Source organism: Wolffia australiana, chromosome 1 (assembly GCF_029677425.1).
Source record: "Wolffia australiana isolate 7733 chromosome 1, ASM2967742v1".
NCBI lineage: Eukaryota > Viridiplantae > Streptophyta > Magnoliopsida > Alismatales > Araceae > Wolffia > Wolffia australiana.
In genome coordinates, this window is record NC_135835.1 from 25,603,509 (window position 1) to 25,627,500 (window position 23,992).

At 42.4% G+C, this 23,992-nt stretch overlaps 1 protein-coding gene across 1 annotated transcript in view; it reads right to left on the reverse strand.

Moving 5' to 3' along the window:
- Positions 1-184: 184 nt before the first annotated feature.
- LAF3 (Amidohydrolase family) overlaps positions 185-23,992 on the reverse strand; it is a 25,185-nt gene continuing 1,377 nt past the window's right edge. Inside the window, exons 4-16 of the mRNA XM_078586674.1 lie at positions 23,572-23,644; positions 22,804-22,910; positions 22,605-22,728; positions 21,424-21,618; positions 14,651-14,736; positions 3,720-3,827; positions 3,082-3,177; positions 2,876-2,974; positions 2,714-2,788; positions 1,787-1,918; positions 1,579-1,694; positions 564-935; positions 185-458 (exon numbers count right to left, since the gene is read on the reverse strand). Of these exons, the coding sequence (XP_078442800.1) occupies positions 758-935; positions 1,579-1,694; positions 1,787-1,918; positions 2,714-2,788; positions 2,876-2,974; positions 3,082-3,177; positions 3,720-3,827; positions 14,651-14,736; positions 21,424-21,618; positions 22,605-22,728; positions 22,804-22,910; positions 23,572-23,644 (1,389 nt within the window). The 3' untranslated portion in view covers positions 185-458; positions 564-757. The remainder of the gene's footprint in view (positions 459-563; positions 936-1,578; positions 1,695-1,786; positions 1,919-2,713; positions 2,789-2,875; positions 2,975-3,081; positions 3,178-3,719; positions 3,828-14,650; positions 14,737-21,423; positions 21,619-22,604; positions 22,729-22,803; positions 22,911-23,571; positions 23,645-23,992) is intronic.

Sequence of the window (23,992 nt, forward strand, 5' to 3'; positions counted from 1 at the left end):
AAAATAAACATACATTTTCCTACTATCTATCTAAATCTCTATTTTTTTATAACGTTATAGCCAGTTCTTTTGTTTACACATAACCCCTACCTCTCATGTACAAATAATATTAAATATTATCCCTATTATTATATTTTCTCTCACACATATAAATAATAATATCAGCCATTTCAAAGGTATGAGATATCAGCAAATGAGTCTCATGAAATATACCTCAAGCACCAATGAGTGTTGTACGATGAGTGCATGTGAGATTTACACAGTGATATGGAACTAGTAAAGTTAAGTACCATTTCCTAATCAATTTATGGGCTCGATTAGCTTCCTAAGTATATGGATTAAAGGATAAACAAATCAGGATAAACAATATGTGGCCAAAAGTGAGAACCTGTGTTGAAGGACCATGGATTGAACCTAGATGTGATCCAATTAATTTGAGTGTCAAATCACCAGCCAGCCTGAAAACAATGGCAGAAAAAAGAGGCGAAACATTTTAAAAAATATATATGCAATCAAAACAAAGCAAAAAAATGACATAATTAGATAAGTCATTGGGAGGGCACCTCTACATCAACAAAGTCAAAACCCTTTTTCTGCAAATGCAAATGAAAGCTTTAAAACAGTTTATCATCTACATGAATTTTGCAAATCCCAAGATGCTGAGGAAACAGAATGTCTTCACTGCTACAACAAGTAATGATCCGGAAAGAAGCAGACCAGTGAGTTATGGACAGTCGACCAGACCGCAGAGATTGTATTATGGAAATGCCTGAACGCCGCTGATATATGTAGCCACCACTGATGTCGAGGACACCGTCTCAACGAATTCCTCCCAAGAATTTGCTGACAGAACGACAAAATCTGCCAGTTTTCCTGGTGAAAGAGACCCAAGATCACCATCTAGGAAGCTTGCGTACGCAGCTGACATGGTACAGCTGAAAGGAACCACCAAGCATAAGTTCCCCTTGTTTTTGTAAGAATGTAAAAGCGATATCCATCTCAAGTTCTTTAGTAGACGTCAGATAAAATTGGAACGATACTACGAAGATGATAAGGGCCTGAACATTGGTCATTATCAGACATAGAGTATGAGACAGTTGGAAGGAGAGAACTGACATAGAAAGGCAAATGACAACGGGAAAAATGACTACGCTGCCCTTCTTAGAGGAGAGCTACAGGTATTGAAAGAGAATTACAAAAAAACTAAGTTATCTGTGTTACATTATTAGTATTTATGCCCAAAGAAACCTCGTATGAACTTCTTCATACTTATCTTTGCAGTGCACTATTAGTGTCTAAAATCGTCTGGTGAAGCCTGACGGTTACGGGCTTCCCCCCCTCAATTATTTAATGGGCCCTTAAGGGCCTATATGGGCCTTCTTTTTAGTCCTTAAAACGACTCTATCTATCTGTCACAAATTTATAAGAAAGCCTTCCATCAAATTTTCCCTTTTTTTTCTAGAAATAGTCTAAGAAATTTAGCATTGGCGAAGTTGCAAGGATTAAAAAATCATTCATAACCAAATGAATCAGAATCATAGAGGAAGCACAACAAGTTCATGAGGTTGATATTCTTACGCTTTAAGAGCATCTTCAAGGGAAATACGTTCAGAAGGGATCCAAGGAGCCAGACGACCACTAGGGACACGAAACATAGCAGCAGAGATGGCTCCTACTGGGTCAATATCTGAAACCTGAAAACACCGAAAGTATATCAAAACAGCCGTATTACGGACTGATATGGATCGGTCATGGAGTCTTAATAAAGTGCAAACTTGGAACTCACAGGCCAATCAGAGCCGAATGCCAGTTGTGCACCACTTGACAAAAGGGACTGAAATAAATATGATCCTGTGGAAGATTTGCTGATGCCAAGCTTCATCTCTGCAATGTCAACGTCATCCAGGAGATGCCCCGGCTGGAAAACGATCCAGAAGTTGATGTAAGGAGCCAAATAGGAAATATGTTATTGATGAAAACAAGCCTTCAGTTTTCATTATTACAAAATCATGCCATTCTGTGTGTAGTCAAGAAATTTTGAAAAGCTTAAATAAATGATTAAGCTGCTGCCATTTCCTGGGAAATGATCTACATATAATCTATTTAGTGCCTTCCATTGAAAAATATTTCATTTCTCTACAAACGTCGTGAATGAAGTATTTTTCAACCATTTTACACGCCTTCATACTAAACTGTTTGACTGTAAGGAATAAAATTACACCACTGGGAGTTATCAAATGAACAAAAACCCTAAACATTGTCAACAATTAAGCATGGATCAAATACATAAATCTCAGTTTTTGTGCAGAATAAAAAGGAAAAAAAACAATCAAATCATTTATCCCAAGATATAATTCTCTTAACCAACGGGATCATCACATATCACCATTAATTATTGAAGTGATAGTTATAGCAATCCCCAGATTCCCAACCCCAGTCAAGGGTAATTTGACCTTGTCTCATAGATTAGTTTCCCTTTCAAATATATGTAAGCCTTCCCTTAGGAGGGAAGACATGAAGTTGTTGAATTAGCACGGAGATTCTTCCAGAGGAGGTTAAGGTGTCGATCCAGGCCTGTAACCATTGTGTTTCTATCTATCTCTTTTGCTACCCTTCCAAGATCATTCTTGATGGAGACCTATACAAGGTCTGAATCAGAGTCAAAACAGCAACTTGATGGTAAAAATAAGGTCAAAAGAATTGACAAAGGTACCTGCACTGAAGCAATGACCCGCTGTTGTCCAAAACGTGCAGGAGATCCCGGCGTGAGATGTTGAGCATGTTCAATCTGAGCACTCGGAGTAAATTTATTGTGAGCATTATAGTATAGTAATGTCATTAGATTGCCGTGAGGAGCAGAAATTGTTTTATTTACCCTGAACCTTCTGTCTCTCATTCCATTTTCCACCTCTACCATTTTATACAAGTCCAGCACCTGGTCATTTGCTTTATCACCAATAGCATGTATGGCAACCTGTGCGGACACATTTTTTTTTAAAAAAAGGAATCTTTAATGGGGTTGGTAAAAAACATGTGATTAATCAAGAGGCATAACAAAGTTTGGATGACAAGAACTGGAACCTGAAGTCCAAATCTGTCTGAATGCAAGGTCCAGTTACGAAGTGTATCAAAATCCATTACTTCCAGGCCGAAATTGTGTGGCTCACCAATATAAGGCTGGGTGATTTAATACTTTATCAGAAAAACCTAGAAAAGCCTGATTCTAAAATTATGCAGGCCAATGCAAGAAAATTTATGTGACTTGTGCGGCAAACAGTCAACCTGGATCTATGGCAATAATATGATACATCACATAAAGAGATACCATCATATTGGAAGGATTTAACATCACATACTACTCTTGACAGTGGTGAAACATTATGTAGGAGCGAGTGTCAAAGGTGGAAGATGAACTCTACAGAACACGCTTGAGGAGGAGAAATGATAAAAGCGAGTGAGAGGAAATGAAAGTCTTAATCTATGGTGTAATACTTCAATATTTATACAGAAGCCCTCCAGGGTCAAAATAGTAAATAAAAGGAAATGATAAAAAAGATTGGTGTATAATAGGTAATTCAAACAAAACTAAAGTAAAAAATGTTAGGTGATAATTTCTTTTTGAAAGAAAATGTTTGGTGATAATGATCACCTCAACCCATCAAACAATATCAATTTTAAACGACACAAAGCATGATCCAAATATTTATAAAGATAGGTACCTCATGAAAGAGGGCACTGTTGGAGCCCAATGAACCATCAGCAAAAGCTTTGACACCTCCTAGATATATCTTCTGGCTTATTCTTTTACCCTTGTCCAACATAAGATTCTGATGACATTAAAAACTAAGAGTCAAAACAAGATCAAATATTATAACTATTGTCAGAGAGTGTCTATTTTCAATGAAAACCAAACAGAAAAATTCATTTCTTTGATCTGACTCCAAAGTGAGAGGGATATTAATGGAGAGAAAGTGGAGATGAAAAATTCCAAAACATGGTGATTCTGGTTTATTGCAATGAGTACTCTCTGCACCCCCAACATTTTGGATAACAAATCTTGGTATCCTTCGTGAAGATTTTCTCAATCTTTAATTATACGACTATATATTACTTTCCCTTTAATGAATTGGATAGGGTATATGAGAGTTTGAACTATTGAGTCAAATAACAAGGAACTTTTGTAGTTAAACTGGGGTTAGGACGCTCAGAGGCACGGCCTGAAGCAATATTCCCTTATCTTCCATCCCTTCCCCCCCTTCCCCCTCCACCTTCACCTCCTTGACGAGCCGCCTGAAGATGTTGTGAAGGGTTGAAGATCAAAAGGACAGTGATTGTAGAAGGCAAGGAGAGAACCAATTGGTAGGGTTAGGGATCAGAGTGAAGGAAATAAACCAGAAGATCCAGTGAGGTGATTGCAGGAGGCAGGGAATCGTTGGAGGGTCGAGGGAATGGGACTGTGATACAACTCTTCCACGCACATACGTGTGAAAGAAACGTGCCAGCCCACTCGTGCGGAGCCACGCACGAGAGAAGATTAGAAACAGGGATCGACATTATAAATAAGAGGGGGGGATCAAGCAAGGGGGTAGCGGCTAACTGGTCTAGGGGAGGTCCTCCCTTTCTCCAGAGGACGACCAACCGATCCAGTCCGTCGTGTTGTTCTCTTCAGCTTGTATTCTCGATTCAATAACTGTACTCTCGTCTTCATTGGTTCGGGTGTTACCATTTCGAGTAATATGTTGGATTCTCGGTTCAAGATTTTTCCGCTATGATCTTGCGTCCTTCAGGAGCGTATCAGACCCTGACAGAGAGGGATAAGATGGTGAACCAAGTTACAACTTTGATTCTTGACTGCTCTCCAAAGGGAAGGGCTGTAAGTATTCGAAGAGAGAGCAAATCAGTCTAAACACCATATGACCAAAATGACCCTGATGGGCTTAAGATTCTAAACCTGTGGGGTGATAGGATAGTTCTTTTTTTTTTAAGAAGAAGTGGGGTTATAGGATAGTATCAATATCCAAGTACATTTTGTGTCCTAGGGTGGAGGTGCATGGATTGGAAGATTAGATTTAGGATCACAGCCTTATTCTTACATTTTCAGAAGAGTTGACGTGCCTTCTCCCATAGGTCTTTGACTAATTGGCTCTAATAAAGTGTCTGATAAAGGGTTGCTCAAATGTAGCAAGAAGTGATGCCTCAATCAGAACTCAATTCCAACCCTCTGTTGTAAAACCGGTGATGCCGACAAGGGGACTCAGATATTGCTCACTGTTTTACAGTCTGTTTGTATCTTCTCCACATGTTTAGCATGTTCTAATAAGTTTGGACAGCTCAACAGAAGAATTTCCAAGATCTTGGGTAAGTAGTTGCACCACCATTAGTAATCAACCTCAGAATTAACAGGGACAGGGGAGGAGTCAGATTTACAACCACATCTACAGCCTCACAAATAACAAACCTTCAGACAGAGGCCGAGAAAAAAGTTCCATGGTCTCACTATATGTGAACCTGCAGAGCATCAAATTTAGGAAGAAAATTCAGGCAAAAAATAACTGGATGCTGTAGATAACACCAACATCCACCAAGCATATCCAGTCAATGTTGAAATAAGGCAATCTAGGAAATTAAAATGTCTTACCAAACTTGGGTGTCAGTGCGGCATTCACTGTCATCACCAGAAGATCTCATAAACGGAGTGTCTACATGGCAGAACCTGGCTCTGATACCATATCATCAATAATATACCCCTTCTGGGTCAGCTTCAGTCAATGATCAAAACCACGGGGGAAGAGAATGATACGATCCCTATAAGATTCTACCAAAGGAGGAAATGTCAAGGGCAGAAAAGGAGGGCAATATCCTAGAGAAGGGCACTGGTCCAGGTGGCGCTGACCTGGAAGAATAACTATCGGCTCTTGACTGGTAGTTTGGGGTAAATAACTACCAGTTCAAGAGTTGCACATATCGAGATTACAACTCCGGGACCACAAGCAGATTCAACAAGAGATAGTGCATGATCTCAAGCTCTAAAATGTGTTTAGAGGGCTAAGGGTCAGCCCTATTCCCATCCTAAGTCCAAACTAAAATGGCAGACTCGTTTTGTCTGAGAACTCCACCATATTGCCATAGGTACTGCAGGCCTATCATGATTCAGCGTCTGGAGGGCATACAGGATTCAGAAGAACATACAAGAGAATTACCCAAGGCTTGCACTGGCCATGCATGAAAGATTGCATCCAACAATATGTTAGCCAGTGTCACACATGCCAGGTGAAGAAGATCTCTTCATTATCACCAGCTGGGCAACTGCAACCCCTACCAATTCCAGAGAAAATCTGGGAAGATATCTCCATGGATTTTATTTAAGGCCTCCCCATATCTCAAAGGTTCTACTGCATCATGCTTATAGTTGACTTAATGAGCAAGTTCAGTCATTTAGTAGCCTTGAAACATCTGTTCACAGCGGCAGAACATTTTGCCAAGGAAATTATGCATCTGCATGGGTTCCCTTCTCCATTGTTTCTAACATAGATGAAGTGTTCACCAGCACGTTTTGGAAGGAATTATTTCATCTCCAAGGGACAACTCTACGTATGAACTCTTCTACCACCCTCAAACAGATGGCCAAACAGTAGTAAACAGATGTTTGGAGGCGTATTTGCACTGCTTTGCGTCAGAAAGACCCAAGTCATGACAAAAGTGGTTACATCAGGCTGAGTTTTCTTATAACACTGTTTTTCATTCCTCCATTCAGATGATAGGATCCAGACCAGGATCGTATCATGAGCGGTTAAAACTGGCGGGTTGGACAAGGGAACGAGTGCAGGCAGAGGAGCGGCGGAGTGGACATCGCCGAGGAATGGCCCTCAACAGAGTGGGAGTCGTCAAAAGAGAGAAAAGCTACCGAGAAGGAACTACTAGTAAACTCATGTCCTGCCCTCCAAAGAGGAGGGCTACATATTTAGAGGGAAATGCAAAACGAATGCAAAAGACGATAATGCCCCTAGTGGGCTTACTAGACGGAGTGGATCATAACACTGTCTATGATCAAGATCCTCCTAAACTTATGCACTACAGGTCCCACTCTCACCTATCGTGTTAATCAACACCTTGTTAGCGGAACGAGATGACATCCTGAGTACGTTGCAGAACAATCTACTAGTCACACAATCCAGAATGAAGCAACAAGCAGACAGAAACAGGAGAGAATTACAACTGAATGTGGGCCTTCAAGTCTACTTACGTTTACAACCTTACAGAATGAAGTCACTTGCCAACCATCAGAGCTCCTGGGAACCATTATGAACCATCAGAGCTCAATTCCCAGACATTCACCTTGGGGACAAGGTGAGTGGATGAGGGGTAAATGATATGACCCCTATAAGAGTCTAGAAAAGGAGGAAACGTCAAGGGCAAAAAATAAGGGTCAATGTCCAAGAGAGGGGCACTGATCCAGGTGGCATTGACCTAGCAGAATAACAGTTCTTGACTGTGGTTTAGGGGGGAAAAAAGGAGACTAAAAATAAAGGAGGTGAAAGCTCGGAAGAGTGGGAGGAGGTTAGAGAAAGAATGATCATGGACCAAGATAGCCAATAATTTTTCCATTCTTACAAAGTAAGTTATATTGGCTTTTATAGCCTCTTAAACAAAGGAAAATGACCGTTGGAGTCCAACAGTCATCTCATGACTGTGGGAGTCCAACGGTCACATTAGTGGTTGCTTATGGGCCCAATGGGCCTGTTGAACTAACACCCCCCCTCAAGTTGGGTATAAATGTTGAACATGCCCAACTTGGACACCAATGCTTGAAAGTACGGGCCAGGGAGGCCCTTGGTGAAGATGTCAGCAACTTGCTCCAGAGGGGGGATGTAGTGGGGAACAATAAACCCATCATCGATGCTTTGCTTAATGTAGTGTCGTGCTACTCGGGCATGCTTGGTCCGTTCATGCTGGACTGGGTTCTTGGCCATGGCAATTGCCGATTTACTGTCGGAATAAAGATGTATCCCCGTTCCAGGGAATAGATGTAAGTCTTGTGAAATGTCTTTGAGCCACATGCCCTCACAAAAGCCCTTCTTCAAGGCACGAAGTTCAGCCTCAGCACTTGAGAAGGAAACTTCTTTATGTTTCTTACTGCGCCAGGTAACCAGGTTACCTCCAATAAAGCTGCAATAACCCGAGGTGGACAGACTGTCCTCAAACGAGCCAGCATAATCAGAATCGGTGTAGAGAACTACACTAGGTTCTCCTCCCTTCCGAAATAATAGGCCTTGCCCAATCGAGCCTTTAAGATAAGCAAGAATTCGATCTGCTGCTCCTTTTGTGACTCCCGGGGGTCACTCATAAACTGACTCAGTGAGTTAACAGCAAATGCGATATCCGGACGAGTATGGTTGAGATATAACAATCTTCCAATAAGTCTCTGAAAAGACGTCTTGTTCACCAGGGCATCTTTGTCATGCTGTTCAGCTTTCAGCTTGACGTTGATGTCGACAGGAGTAGCAGCTGGACGACAGTCCAATTTACCTGTTTCCTGCAATAGATCCAGGATGTATTAGTGTTGTGACAATATAATCCCAGTCTTAGAATATGCCACCTCGATTCCCAAGAAATAAGTAAGGAGGCCGAGTGCTTTAATATCAAATGAGCTAGTGAGATATGCTTCAAGACTCTGAATTGCATCCACATCATTTCCCGTGATTAAAATGTCGTCGACGTATACAATAAGAATGGCTACTTTCCCTTGAGAACTATGCTTGATGAATAAGGTATGGTCTCCTTCACTCTGAAAGAATCCGGCAGAAAGCATGGTTTTGGAAAATTTTCCAAACCAGGCACGAGGGGACTGCTTGAGACCATATAAGGACTTCTTGAGGTGACATACATCACCCAAATTTTTACTTAAAGAATACCCAGGAGGTGGTGACATATACACCTCCTCTTCCAACTCCCCATGTAGGAAAGCATTCTTGACATCATATTGATACAACTTCCAATCAAATAAAGCTGCTAAAGCAATTAAGACTCGAATTGTATTTAACTTGGCAACAGGGGAAAAAGTTTCATTATAATCAATATCATGTGACTGAGTATATCCTCGGGCAACTAGGCGAGCCTTATATCTTGCAATTGAGCCATCGGAATGATATTTAATAGTAAAAACCCATCTGCTACTGACCAGCTTTGTTCCAGCTGGGAGGGGTCCCATTTCCCATGTACCATTTCTCTCAAGTGCTTCCATTTCCTCATCCATAGCCTTCTTCCATTCGGGGGAAGACATGGCTTCTTTGACTGATTTTGGAACCGACACGGTCATTAGTGCTTGAATTATTCTATTATACTCAGGAGAGATCTGAGTATATGAAACATAGTTGCCAACTGGATACCGCTTTGTCTGTGTGCATGCCCGAACACCCTTGCTAACGGCAATAGACCAGCCATTGTTGCTGGGAATATCTTCATAAACTGTTTCGTCACTTCTTAGAATACTCTCTGAGACATCTGGTTGTTCCTCCTCCTGAATAGGACTGAAAAACTGATCTGCAGTATGCTGTTGACCCATGTTGGATGGTATAGGGATTTCTTGACTCCCATTGTCGCCAAGCTCCTGAACCACGGAGTCAAGATTTCCATCCACCCTGCTCTCGGAATCATAAAACATCCTTGCCTCATCAAAGGAAACGTCTGTTGTAATGTAGAGTCGCTTTGAGCTGGGATGATAACATCGGTATCCCTTTTGAGTAGACGAATAACCCAAGAATAAACACTTTAGAGCCCTGGGATCCAACTTTCCTGCATGGTGAGCATGTATATATACAATACAACCAAATATCTTGGCTGGCAGATTAGTCCTTAGACATAAATGAGGAAATTCAGAAGACATAAGATCAATTGGGGCAGAAAAGTTCAAGGTTCTAGATGCAGTGCGATTTATAATGTGTGGCCATGGCGACTGCTTCACTCCAATATTGTTTGGGACAGTTTCCTTGAAATAGAAGGGCTCTGGCCGCAGACATGATATGGCCAATTTTCCTCTCAGCGAGACCATTCTGCTGAGGGGTGTTCACACACGAGGACTGATGCACAATTCCCTTATCTTCTAGACACGTTTTTACTTCTCCAGAAAAGTATTCTTTAGTTTTATCGGTCCTCAGCATTCTGACCTTTTTGCCAAACTGCGTATTAATCATTTCGCAAAAGAGGGTAATGATTGATGGAACCTCAGATTTGAATTTCAGTAGATATACATGGGTATATCCAGTGAAATCATCCACAAACAGAATAAACCACCTGTGCTGGAAGAGGCCAGTGGTGGAACAAGGCCCCCATACATCACTATGAACACAATCAAATGCAGCGGAAGATCGATGATTTGAGGCAGGAAAACTGGATCTTTTGTGTTTAGCAAATTGGCAAGACTCACAAATCAGATTGTCAATAATGATCCCCTTAAACAGATTGGGATATACATGTTTCAGAAGAGGAAATGAAGGATGTCCCAGTCTCCGATGGAGGAGGATGACCCGTTCTTCACTCTGGGTGTTGTAGACCACCTTTTGGCTATCATCCTCCTCCAGGCCGTCTAGTAGAAGAAGTCCCCCTTCCCGTCTAACAGACGAAATCTTCTTCCCGGTTTCCTTTATGCACAAAAAACAGGAATCGGAGTCGAGGGTAAATCTCCATCCAGTATCAACAACTAACTGTGTTAGGGAAAGTAAATTTGCTTTTAATTCCGGTACGTGTAAAACATCCTTTAGTAGTACTCCTTGGATAAAAATGGTCCCTCTTCCTTCAACTTTTAAAATCCCACCATAAACAGTGAAAACTTTATGATCACTGGAAACTAAGTCATGATTTAAAGAGGGATCTTTGGGGTGACATGTGATCTGTCGCCCCTGAATCCAAAATCCAAGACGATGTTATAGGGCTAATATTATTGGTAGTGAAGGCAAAGTGCTCACCTGATCTGGCCAATGATGTGGAGATCATCTTTTGCAGTATTTTATTCGTCTCAGATTGAATGAGCTTTTGAATTTCGCCCCCATCATTGCTCTTCTTGGTGGAGGGATCTCCCCCTTCACTTGCAACATAGGCCTTTTTCTGGTCTCTGGGCACCCAGAGACCTTTCCGGATCTGCTCCTCCTTCCAGGCCAATTTCCTGCAGTCTTTTTTCAAGTGGCCTTCCTTCCTGCAATAGCCACAAACGAGTGGTTCTGGTGGATTACCTTCCTTTGGAGTTGCTTTAGAAGTCTGTGGAGGAGGCGCTGCAGGGCTTGGATTATTCCGAGGCTCGCCCCTTTTAGCTAGGTGAGCTACAGAGGCAGGAGTAGTGGATTCTTCATCCTTAAGTGTCAATTTTCTCCGACGTTCTGCTCCTTGCAGTTTGGAGATAGCTTCTGCTAGTGTCGGAAATCTTTCTCGATGTAGCAGTTGACTCCGTAAATTTTCATATTCTGAATTTAAACCCATCAGAAAGGTGAGTGTTCTGAACTTTACTTCTCGAAGATAGGATGGTGAATTCTTATCTCCAGTGGGCCAGAGGAGATGTAGTTCCCTCCAGATAGCCTTGAGCTTTGCTGAATATGAGGATATGGACATACTGCCTTGCTTCAGTTTCCTTTCTTGTTCCCGGAGGTCGAAAACGCGGAAGTCGCTGTGGGTTTCTGCACAGGATTTATTAATCTCTTCCCACAGATCCCAAACACAGTCTATAAGAAGGTAGTCGTCTCTTTGTTCTTCTTCCATATTTCGTATCATCCAATTTACAATAAATGCCTCTTCCGACTCCCAAATATATAGTTTTCGATCATCTTCTGAAGGGGCATCCTCTGTTAGATGTTTACCCAAATATGCAGCTTTGAGGGACCTTTGAGCAAGAGTAACCCATTTTTGCCCATTAATCCCATTATATTTCATATCCAGATCAGGTAATATCAACCTGTTCTGGATTGTAGTATCCACCTCTTTGGTAGTAGATATTGAGGTTTCTAATTCCCTTTCCAACATCTTGGATCGGGATTTACCTCCCATAGAGTCTTAACAACAGGTGAACGAAGCTGGACGAAGAGAGAATTACCAGCTAGAGCAGTTGATGATTACTGCTAGAAGAAAACACATGCACCGAATGGATACGGCCCGCAGAAAAGAAAAAACCCGCCGAATGAATTGGCACTTAGCTGAAACAACAGTTTCTGTTGAATCTCTTCTTGAAGAAAGGAATGGTCGCCGAATGGATACGGCCCGCCAATAAGATACTTCCGTCGAGAAGAGGAATTCGCGAAATCGCAGACCTCGCGATCACGCGTTTCTTCAATACTTGCGATCGAGATCGCAGAAAGCCACCAAAGACAGTTCCACGGCCGGAATCGGAATGATTTCCGTCGAAGCCAAAAGAAATGATTGAGAAATCTTTAAATACTGACCGGAGTCGAAGTGATTTCCGCCGAAGAGCAGTTCCCGCCAGAGAATCGATTTCCGTAGGAAAAACGTCGGAGAAATTTCCGCGGAAGGACGATTTCCGCCGGAGAGCTTCCGAGTGATTTTTCGCGGCCCTGTAATCCTTCGAAACAACGATGTCTAGGATCTGCTCTGATACCATGAAAGCTCGGAAGAGTGGGAGGAGGTTAGAGAAAGAATGATCGTGGACCAAGATAGACAATAATTTTTCCATTCTTACAAAGTAAGTTATATTGGCTTTTATAGCCTCTTAAACAAAGGAAAATGACCGTTGGAGTCCAACGGTCATCTCATGACCGTGGGAGTCCAACGGTCACATTAGTGGTTGCTTATGGGCCCAATGGGCCTGTTGAACTAACAGGAGGCTTGGGGGAAAAGGACATTTTCAGTAGTGGGCTTCCTGGAGTGGGGAATTCTTGGAGGACAGGGCTGCATCCTGCCAAGGCGTCTGACTGGGATTCTTGATCATCTCAAAGCTTGAGACGAAGACAAGGAGCGCACCGCTTGAAAGATAGAGCAGACTCCACACTGTGATTACACCATATTTCAATCATGATTTTTACCATTCTGATACATCTACATATTAGAGAACAGATCACTGGAGAAGAGAACCCTAGCTAAGGATAAAAAGTAAACCATTGTATTTTTTCAACAGAACGAGCCCCTTTATAAATGTCACAGCAGATTCAAATCTCAACTGGAAGTACATGACCTGATCCAAAATTTCAAAACTGTAAGAATACGATCAGTGAAATGATAGAAATAAAAATCAATGCAAAAATGTGATTAAAATGTAGAATTAAGAAATTCCGTTTTTTGTAATCAAACTGGATACATTATTGGAAATCATTACATATCCCACATCAACATTAAACCTCACTGCATGGGTGTTCTTTCTCAGAAAACTGTAGAGACCAGGAAGTTCCCATAAATCTGAAATTCAAGCAAAATTGGAAACTAGTTCATTCCATTTTTCCCAAGACAGGCACTACACATATTGGGATGAACAGCAAGTAATAGCGCTGCGCAGATCTGATACGATGCCAGTAATGCACTATCTAAAGAGAATGGTGGGAAGTCACAGTCTTCTCAGATTGACCAGGAAAGGTGGGAAAGTAAATGGAGAAGTCCTCATGTGTCCCAGCAAATGATGACTTGGGGGCTTCAGTCACAATAAAGTAAACATAAACTAGAAAGAGAAATGGTGTGACATCGTGAATCTGGTATTTCTGGAAGGTGAGAGTGTGTGGAGCTTGGTCTGTATTCACCTAAGAGGGAGAGGAGGGGATCTGATACAGTCCTCTACATCTCATGCAAGAGAAGACCAAGGAAAGAACATCGAGATGAGACTAAGGAGGCAATGCGGAAGATGGGGGGGCTTGCCTCCTCGTTCCCTTTTATCTATGCCAAAGCCAAGTAAATTTTGGGCCACCAAACCCTGCAACTGATGAGAAGGGGCGAGTTTACGAGGTCAACATTGGGCACAGTGTGGGTCAACCAAGGGCTGAACCAAAGTCTCCTGCATAAAAGAGCACAGAAGAGCGTCATGTGAATTGGCACATGACGACCTAGGAGTAAAAGGGCTATTAAGGAGAAGGAAATAATAGCCCATTAGAGAAGGAGAAGGAATATAGAGGGGTGGGGGGGCTTCTGGAAAGGGGGGATTTTCAAGAATCTGTTGGCGAGTTTCTCCCTCTAGGCATGAGGCTGCATCCGGCTAGGCTACGAGAAGGGTGACTGCGCTCCAGATCTCGGATCTCCATTGGAAGGCTAAGTCGTCAGATCGCTATACAGCTTGATTAAGCTCGGTGTTGAATTTACGTCAAGCTAGTAGAGGTGCGTTCTGTTTTTGATTGATACATTTTCTAGATACTACTGTATCATTATCCAGGTAGACGGGAGTCTCAATTCAAGTCATGAGTTTGTCGGTTGACGAGGATATCTCGGCAATGGTTATTGTCGATGTGGATATCAATTCAGGTTGTTCAGTTTGGCAATCAGTTATTCTGTAGAGGATCCATCAAAGGTTAAACAAGGTAATGCATTGACCTGATTCTCAATTTGATTACTGGTTTGTGGGCAACATAAGAAAATCCAGTATAATATGAATCCACAGTTCTACCATCTATTAAAAAAAGTGAGAAATATTTAATAAGACAAATGAAAATACATCAAACTGCAATATATTACATACAGCCAAACGAGACCATGTCTGCATTGGGAAAAAAATACAAACTCTGGGCAACATTTTTCCAGATGAATCCGCCCACTGGTAGACATCTGAGAAGTAAACGAGACTTTTGTCAAGCAAATTTTCCAGACTTTAAAAAAATCAAATAAGGTGTGAAGACAACAGATTCAGACTTTTGAAATTAATACTACTAAGGAAAGAAATGTCAAGAGGGGCCCACTAACACTCGGGGAAAATAACGCATGTAATCAAATAAGGAGAAACAAAATAAAAGGGAAAATAAACAATAGGGGTCTGGTTCCAATGCGAAGTAAAAAAAATTAAAAGGTAAAATAAAGTACAATACTTCCCCCAACCTGGTGAGTGGATGTTATCAAATGCCATCTTGCAATAGATAAAAAGAGGCCAGGAAGCTGGTGGCCATCTAGCAACTTATATCAATGTAGTATGAGGCAACTGGTGGCCATGATTTCCAGTCTTACAAAGGAGATAGTTTCAGTACAAAGTAGAAAGAGAAACTGATTCCAATCATTGGGTACATACCCTTAAAACTGGCTTCTTGTAATTCCCATGTCAGATCACATCTTAATGATTATATCCAAAGATATACTTAAAATAAGGGAATTTAGATCCCATAATATAGCACAATATCTCATTTTACTGTCATCTTTCTCTTTCTTTTTCTTGGCGATCAAACCCTAATGGCTACTTAGATAATTGCTCTCTCAGTCCTCTTCTTGCAATCTAATGTTGTTTGATCATTCCCATTGAGAAAGAGATCCATCACATTTTTCCTCTGTGAAAGAAGCCCAAACAATACTGCAGATTTCCAGGATTTTTAAATCAAACTCATGGGACAGCATAACCTCCAACCCAAAGAGTCTAATCTGAATCACTCCTACCAAGGATAATAACACCTGTTGAAGATATAGGCTAAATACATTAAATGGTCCAAGCTGAATCAGAGGGTTATCGGGCTCCTTTAAGCCCTTATCGGGCTCTATCAGGCCCATTAAACATGGCTAACGGCTAGTCAAACTAGCCGTTAGAACACTAGCCGTTAGAAGGCTAGTATAAAAGAGACATATGTATCATTGTAAATGTACTTGTTTTTGCACTAAAATAAAAGATTCTTTTGCTTGTTCTTCCATTATTTTTTCCATAGAATCATCAGTGAGATCAACAACACCAAATATACCAAAATAATCCGATGAATCTCTTGGACATAAGAATAAAATATGACCTCATTTGCTCTACAAATAGTCAAATTCATGCATGCCATGGCTAAACTGACCATACCAACCAGCAGGTGAGTTTGAGACCATAAATAGATTTCTGCCAACAACAGATTGTGTGGATGTATGCAGTAAGTGATACTTGGATGTATGGACTTACAAACTTCATCAGACTGACCACCCTGGAAAAACAGTATTCCTATCATACTGAAGTACAGGACAAGTAAGAATCAAGTGTTACAAGAAAATGCATAGTAATCATTCTCGCAATCAGAGGAAAGGCGTTTATGTAGTCCACCTATACTTCGGAGTGAACTCTTTGGCCATTAATATTTGTGTATTCACTGTTATAGCCAACAGGATGCTTACCAACTCGGAGCGAAACAGTATCCTGGGAGTGATATCTGATTTTTGGTAAGGCAGCTAGTTCTTCATAGATGGCATCCTTCTATCCTTTAATGAGCTAGGGGTAGTAAGAAATGCACAAAAAGTTGAGGAAAGATGCTGAGAGTATACAAAGTTGGTCAAAAGGTATGGTTGACTTTTGGTGCAATTGCAACAACCTTTGAAATGTTCTATCAAAAGATTTAAGTCACTTCATGGTTTAATCCCAAAAAAAAGATAAGGTTTCAACAGATTCCAAGGCCATCTGGGTTCAACTCATGATTTTTCTTGGACGAGTTAAAAAAATGGCTGAAGGCAGAGACATAGAAGTTGAGGATGCCAACGGTGTAGGGATAGGAGGTGTAGGCCTGAAAGGTAATTAGAAGGACATGACGGTGGGCAAAACCTACATCAGATGAAGAAGAGAAATGTATCATCGTTCATTGTGAACATAAGGAAAAAATAAGAGATTTTTTATCCAAGGTTTTCATTTGAAAATGTTCTTTATCCAATGTAATGTCCGTATAAATAAAAAACTTCCTATTTGGATGATGGCAACTCGTAAAGCTTTTGTGTGCGTTGGAGTAACCAAAGTACATGCATTTCAAAGCTTTAGGGACCAATTAATCCAGGGATGGAAATAAGTGTTTAAAAAGCAAACACGTGCATACACATAAAACATAAAATGAATGCACAAGGCAATGTTAAGGCAGAAAGAATAGTCATTATCAAGGGGACAGAAATTACCCAAAGTTGGTGAAGGAATTTGGTTAATGATGTGATTTGCACGTAGTTTACAATCAATCCAAAGATATTTTGGAACAAAAGTGTAGAAAATGACGGTCTAGAGTGGCTGCAAGCATGCGAGGTGATTTGCATTCAGCGAGTTTATTGTATTGTGGAGTGTACATGCAGAAGATCTTACTAATGATACCATATTGTTGAAAATAATGACTGATACTGTCACAAGTATATCCATGCAAAATTTTTGGGTGTTAACACAACTGTGTTTTCATCATAGTACAGAAGAATGAGATGAAATAAAGAAGGTGAAATGGTGATGGTGCGGATTAGGCCGGAAAGATTTTCCTCCAAACGGGCTACTAAGCTTCATGCTCGTAGTGCCGGGCCATTTCCGATCCTCCAACGAGTTGGGGAAAGTGCCTATGCCGTCGACATACCCCCTTCGTGGGGAATAAGCACTACTTTCAATATCTCGGATTTAGTCGCATTTAAAGCCCCACCTCCTTCATCTAATGGCCACGTTCTACCCTTGGACTTTCTGGTGAGCGAGTTTGACTTGTCCACTCCCCCATCGCTACCCTCTGACTGGCATGAAATCATCGAGGAAATATTGGACGAAGTAATCACCTTCACCAAAGGTGTAACGGTGCGGAATTTTTTTGTTCGTTGGCAGGGCAAAGCATCGATGGACGACACGTGGATTACGGAGGAAGACCTGGCTCGCGTGCGCCCCGACCTGGTGATCCCACTGGAGCTTTCAAACCTCTACTCAACGGAGTCGAGTTCTCCGCACCCCGAGGGAATTGATGGCGAGGACGCCAACATATCATCGACGAACGCGTCACCACGGTCAACCGGAGTCAACACGCCTGCTATGGACCACGGTCAACCGGAGTCAACCGAAGTCAACCCACCACAGTCAACCGGAGTCAACACTAAGGCCGACACGCCACAACCACCAACTAGCACGTCTCCACCCGCGCACGTCTCTACGCGCGTCATGACACGACGCCAAAGGCAGATCCACAACTGCCCTTTGGCGTGACACGGTGCACGTCTTTACTTTCTCGTCAATTTCTCTTTCCTCCAAGGCCTATATAAAGGCCATTGTTTTCAAGAAACTCTTCGGCAGTAATAATTTCAAGAATTGAGTTTTGTTTAACTCTTCTTGGAGGACTACCCAACCTCCCTACCCCTCTGAGCCGCCTCCGTTTTCCGCCGTCGCCTCACGACGTCGGCCTCCCGCCCCCTCTCCTTCCTCTTTCGCCATCCTCTCTCCCTCTCCTATTCTCTTTCTTTCCCCTCTCTCTCCCGCCCTCTCTCTCTCTCTCGGCCAGGCCGCCCTGCCAAGCCGCCCAGGCTGCCCCAGCCAGGCCGCCCAGAACGCCCCAGCCGAGGCCACCCAGGCCGCCCCGCCAGGACGCCCAGGCTGCCCCAGCCAGGCCGCCCAGGACGCCCCACCCGAGGCCTCCTAGGCCGCCCTGCCAGGACGCCCAGGCCGCCCCAGCCAAGGCCGCCCAGACCTCCCGCCAGGGACGCCCAGGCCGCCCCAGTCCAGGCCGCCCTGGCAGCCCCGCCAGGACGCCCAGGCCGCCCCAGCCAAGGCTGCCAGGTAGCCCCGCCTGGACCGCCCAAAACGCCCCAGCCGAGGCCACCCAGGCCGCCCCGCCAGGACCCCAAGGCCGCCCCAGCCAAGGCCGCCCCAGCCAGGGCCGCCCAGACCTCCCGCCAGGGACGCCCAGGCCGGCCCAGCCCAGGCCACCCAAGCAGCCCTGCCAGGACGCCTAGGCTGTCCTCCCCAAGGCCGCCCAAGCCACGTCCTAGGCCGCCACCCAGAGCGTCCCAGGCCGCAGGTCGTCGTCGACGCCGTCCGACGCTCCAAGCCGCGCGCGCTACGCGCGCTCCAGGTGCAACCGGAGCGCGCTTCGCGCGCGCGGGTGTTTGCCTACGCTTGACTCTGCGACCACGACATCTGCACTCAACCAGGGCCGTTCAACGCCCGGAACGCCCAGCATCGTCCTCGTCCAGTGGGCCACTCAACGCCCGGATTCGCCCAGCCTCATCACGATCAGAATTTTCCGCATCCTCTTCACGCACTACGGTGCCGAGATACGCCTGAACTCTTTGGTGTCGAAAGTGTTCTCCGTCCAGTGTTTTCTCGAAAAGTTCCCACCGCCGTCAGAGTTAGTTTTGGTTTGGATTTCCACCTCTTCTCTCTCTTTTTCCCGAGTGTTTCTTCGCGACGCGAATTCGGGTATTGATTTTGGGGAAGACAGTACTCCCGCCCTCGATAAGGGTCAGAGCTGCACCACCAGATTTTCATCGGTTTTAAAGTCCGAATCCGACCGTGTGAATTTCTGTGGATTGTTTTATCCCTCCCTACAGACCCATTTCCCATCGTCAACCCATCCCTCTCCTTAGTCGCTCTTTTCCTCTATCATCCTACGTCATGAAATTATGGAGATCATATTTTTACATTATGAGATATATATCCAGGTACCTTGGGAGTAGTCTTTGGTGAAGCAATCCATAAGTAGGGGAGGATAAGGGACCCCAAATGTCACTGTTGAGAAATATCCTTTCCTATTTTTCCCTTTCTATGTATCGTTACATGTCTTATTTTTGTTATTTCCCCTTATAGACTAATGGGCCAATAAAATGACTCAATACCTGTAAAAAACAATCCGGTACTTAAACCAGAGAGAGTAAATGAAACAGTGTTGTTGTTGTCCAATATGTGGTTCTCCCTAGGGTTCTCCCTAGGGTTCTCCCTTGGGTTTCTTGTGGAGAAGAATATCTGGTGGCGAGGAGCTGAAGACACCAGTTCCAGAGCTCACAAGTAATATTCAATCATTTCATGATGTAAAATGAGCACGTCGATGTTATGTAAATTGAAAGATGGCACGTATGAAAGGAGGAAGTTGTTTTCCCCCAAACAAGGCAGGGAAATTATTTTTGAACGGTATAAAAGGCACGATGTCCCAGATGCCAATGGAGAAGCCCGAAGTGTTCATCCAAATTTGGTGGTTATCTAGCAAAATGGATGGGATGTCAGAATAGGCAGTCCTCTAGGCATAAATAAAATATAGGGACGCCCTTGAACCTAATCAAACCAAACGTTCGCATTTCAGCACCTCATCATTGTGAAACCATTCATATAATTAGAAAAATAGCATATTCGGTAAGGTCATTGGCCAATTTACAATGGGAAACTAGATTGACTGTTAGGCGAGGGACACAAAGAAATAGGGCGGAGTCAACCAATAGGACGGAGGGAAAATCAGCCGATGCTGCAATGGTTGATAGGCCCAAAAATGATGATAAACGAGGTCACATGCTCGACAGGTTACGGGGTCCATAAAGACCACCAACCTGACAGAATGAAGACCAGCACCCTGACAGAAGACAAGGCTTTGTCCCACTTTCTCCTTGAGGAGGACACAGTTGGCAGCATTGAGATGAGGAACCAACGTGCCATGCATAAACTTGCTCACGAAAGGACCATGTAGGCAATGCTAGGTGAATGTGGTTCAGGTAAATAAGTTTATCAGTCAGTCACTGATAAGCTCCTTGACCCACTTACCTACAGTCTGAACCATGGCCAAGTGATCATTTGCATAATGGTGTACCAAGAGGCTGTGAAGCAGTTTCCCAAGATATTAAACGTGGGAGGGACAACAGTTTCACACTGCCAACGCCAGAAACAGTAAAAAGAAATTACCATAGGCAGAAAACACTTTGCCCACTAGGATAGAGGTCTAAGGTATTGAAGAGTAGTCTGGATTCACATGGACGTCCACACCTGTGTATGATAGAAGACATGCCGGATGTATTTGAGTCAGTGAACCATTTCAAGAGAGAAGAAATGTGCCAGTATGGGCAAGAGACGTGGAGTCCATGATCTGATGTGACCAAAGGACCTGCTTCTTATTCTTCATTCACTCTCTCAGCTGCTCTCTTGGCAGTGGAGTAGATGTGGGTGTAGTAGGAAACAGAGGAGCTGAAGTACTCATCATAGAAACACAACGTAATCACCTTGCGAGGGGAAGGTTCACGTGATTGTCTAGTAGTGAGATAACTATGGTGTGGAGAAGGCCGGCCATGGATCTCAACTTTTCTTGTAATGAGTGCATGAAAAATTAATTTTCTGACCCTTATTCAGAGGGAGAGTTGAAGTCCTGGAGGCATTGGAAGGTGCTGCCACAGTTTTGGTTGCCCCCTTTCACTGAAAGGATAGGATTGTTCTAATAACATTCCTCAATAATGAATTAACGAGAGGAGCCCCCATAGTTATGAGAACAGTTTCCCATGAAATTAAGAAAAAAAATAGAAGGAAAAATTAAAATAAATGTGTTGTGGACCTAATGCATGATGAAAACATAACAACGCAAAATAGAGTCCAATAAGGTTTACCAGAAAAATCTTGCCAAATGGAATCTACTGAAGCCCCAGGGAAAAATCTTCCAAAGTCAACGACTGTGGTTATGCCCTTCTTTAGAGCATATTCACTTGCTTTGCCAAAAGCCACTCTCCTTTCATGAAGAGATACTTCAGGAATAACAGGAAGAACAAATTTCATGGCACCATCAATTAAAAGTCCTGTAGGATCTGAAAGCAGTACATAGGATCAGAATCTTAATATGAAGGGTACCCAGTAAAAATAAATCTTTTTCAAAGAAAAAGAAAACACGCGCCATGGTTATGAAGGAAGAAGCTTTCATGAATGATATCAACAGCCATGGGACGCATCCAGCTAACTCGCATGAAGTAGAGGCAGACTGTACCAGATCTACAGACATTTGCCGGGATACATAGACTTCCGTTCCTCTCAACCTTTCTTCCCACCAAGATTGTGCATTTGACAGTATGAGCATATCCAAGAGCACCAAGAACCAAGGTCTGTCGAGTTCTTAATTTGGATCTCTATTAAGTTTTCTAATATGGCGAGGCTTCAGGAAGACAATAACTCCTCAATGATTATTCAACCCAAAGTGGACTCTCAATTAGGATGTGTTTACAAGAGAGAAAAAATGGGAAATAAATAAAAGAAATAGAGGAAATAAAAGAGAGAGAGAGAATTGGACATGGGGCCAATGACATGTTCTAATATTTTCTATCAGATCAACAACATTTGCCACCAAGAGCGAGTCCAAATTACAAGTTCAAAACATCCAATGTCATTTTAAACTTGCAATAAGAGTGTTCCAGACTGGACACCTCAAATTGAGACTTATCTTTTCTCACTTCAAGTTTACGTCTCATTAACAGAGATTGAGGCTGGAATTTCAATCCAGGAAAACCTTCACTCATTCGACAATTTCAAGAAAAATAGTTGTGAAATTCCCTCGCAATTCAATAAATTATCAGATAGATAAATTAGGAATGACTTGGGGGAAATTTAATACCCGTCAAAGAGATGGAATAAAAAAAAATGAGTTACATGTGCTTCAAGGAGCAGATCAAAAAATGCTGAGCGATGAATATAGAAATTCAAGACAGTTGAAAATCCAGTAAAGTCACCAAACAAAGGGTATAAACTTCAAGGATATAAACTTCAAGCTCCAACATAAACGAGACTCTAAATAAAAAGGTACCTCCCTGGTTGTCCTTTACAACAGTTCCACCAGCAGGATCCTCTGTAGAAGCTGTAATCCCCGAAATTCTTAAAGCCAAAGAGTTTGCTAGCCCCATATGACCATCTTTCCGAGACAACCAAACCTAAATTTACAATTTGGTTAAACCAATTAAAGAATCCAATGCAAAATGAAAATTAAAGCCAGTTGGTAGTCATACAGGATTATGGGGAGATATCGCATCAATCCAGGAAGCAACAGGTAAGTCTCCACCCCATAAGTTATTGTTCCATCCTCCGCCTAAAATCCAATCACCTTCATGCTTATCTGAAAATCATGAGAAAGTATGATGCGTTCAAAAAGAATGGTATTTTTCACTGTCATTCAAAAGAAATACTGGGCCATGAAAAAAGAGCCTATGCATTCTCCAAAGTTGAATTTTTTATAAGGCTAGAGCAATTATAACAGATGGATTGAGAGATGACTAAAAGAATGACCAAGCAATCAAAGCCTCGGAGAAAAAAGGGAATGTAATGAAAGAAATAAAAAAAACAGACCGCAAAAAAAATGCAAATGACATAAAAGAGAAATTGAATATACAAGAGTCATAATTGTTTCTTGAAATAAACCAGAGTTATAATTAATCCCATAAAAATGCGACATTGTGCTATTTTCTGATACGCAGAATGTGGCATTAACATTTCTTTGCAATCTAAACTTTTCGCGACTGATTCAGCCATGAAAAGAACAATTATTAAGGGATTAATTATGATAGCACTTATCTGGACCTCCATTATTCTTGTAATTTCTAAACTGTATTTCACTCTCAGGAAAAAAAAAGGTATGCGCCTAGACCGCGGTGTACACTCAATTGTGCAATAACGATCCTCAATTGGTAACATACTTCCAAACTTAGGCCTCATAATAAAGACGATAAGATCAGGTTACAGTTTAACCACAAGAGAAGTGAAGACCCTAATAATGAGACCTTTTACTGCTTCTTTAACTTTTGCCACAAATTCATCCACGCTCCTTGCTTCAGAAAGGTCAACCCTTGACATCTGATCAGCCATTGACAACCTATAAGCTGAAATACTACATTTATCCTCACAGGCAGAAATAAGATCACACCCATATAAAGCATTTTTCTTGCAGATTAACAATGGAAACGGTGTAATATAAAATAAAAATAAAATAAAGTCATATCTAACAGTATTTTTTGAACTCGCACCATAGTGACTGGACTAATCCAATTCAACTGTATCCAGGAATTGAGAAACCTGATGGTTCAACAGAACCTCTTTGATAAAGACATACCAGACTGCATGAATCTCCTTAAACAATTAAACGGCAGCCACATCCAGACTAGGGTTCAAGGAAATCTATAAGAGACCCATAATTGGTGAGGA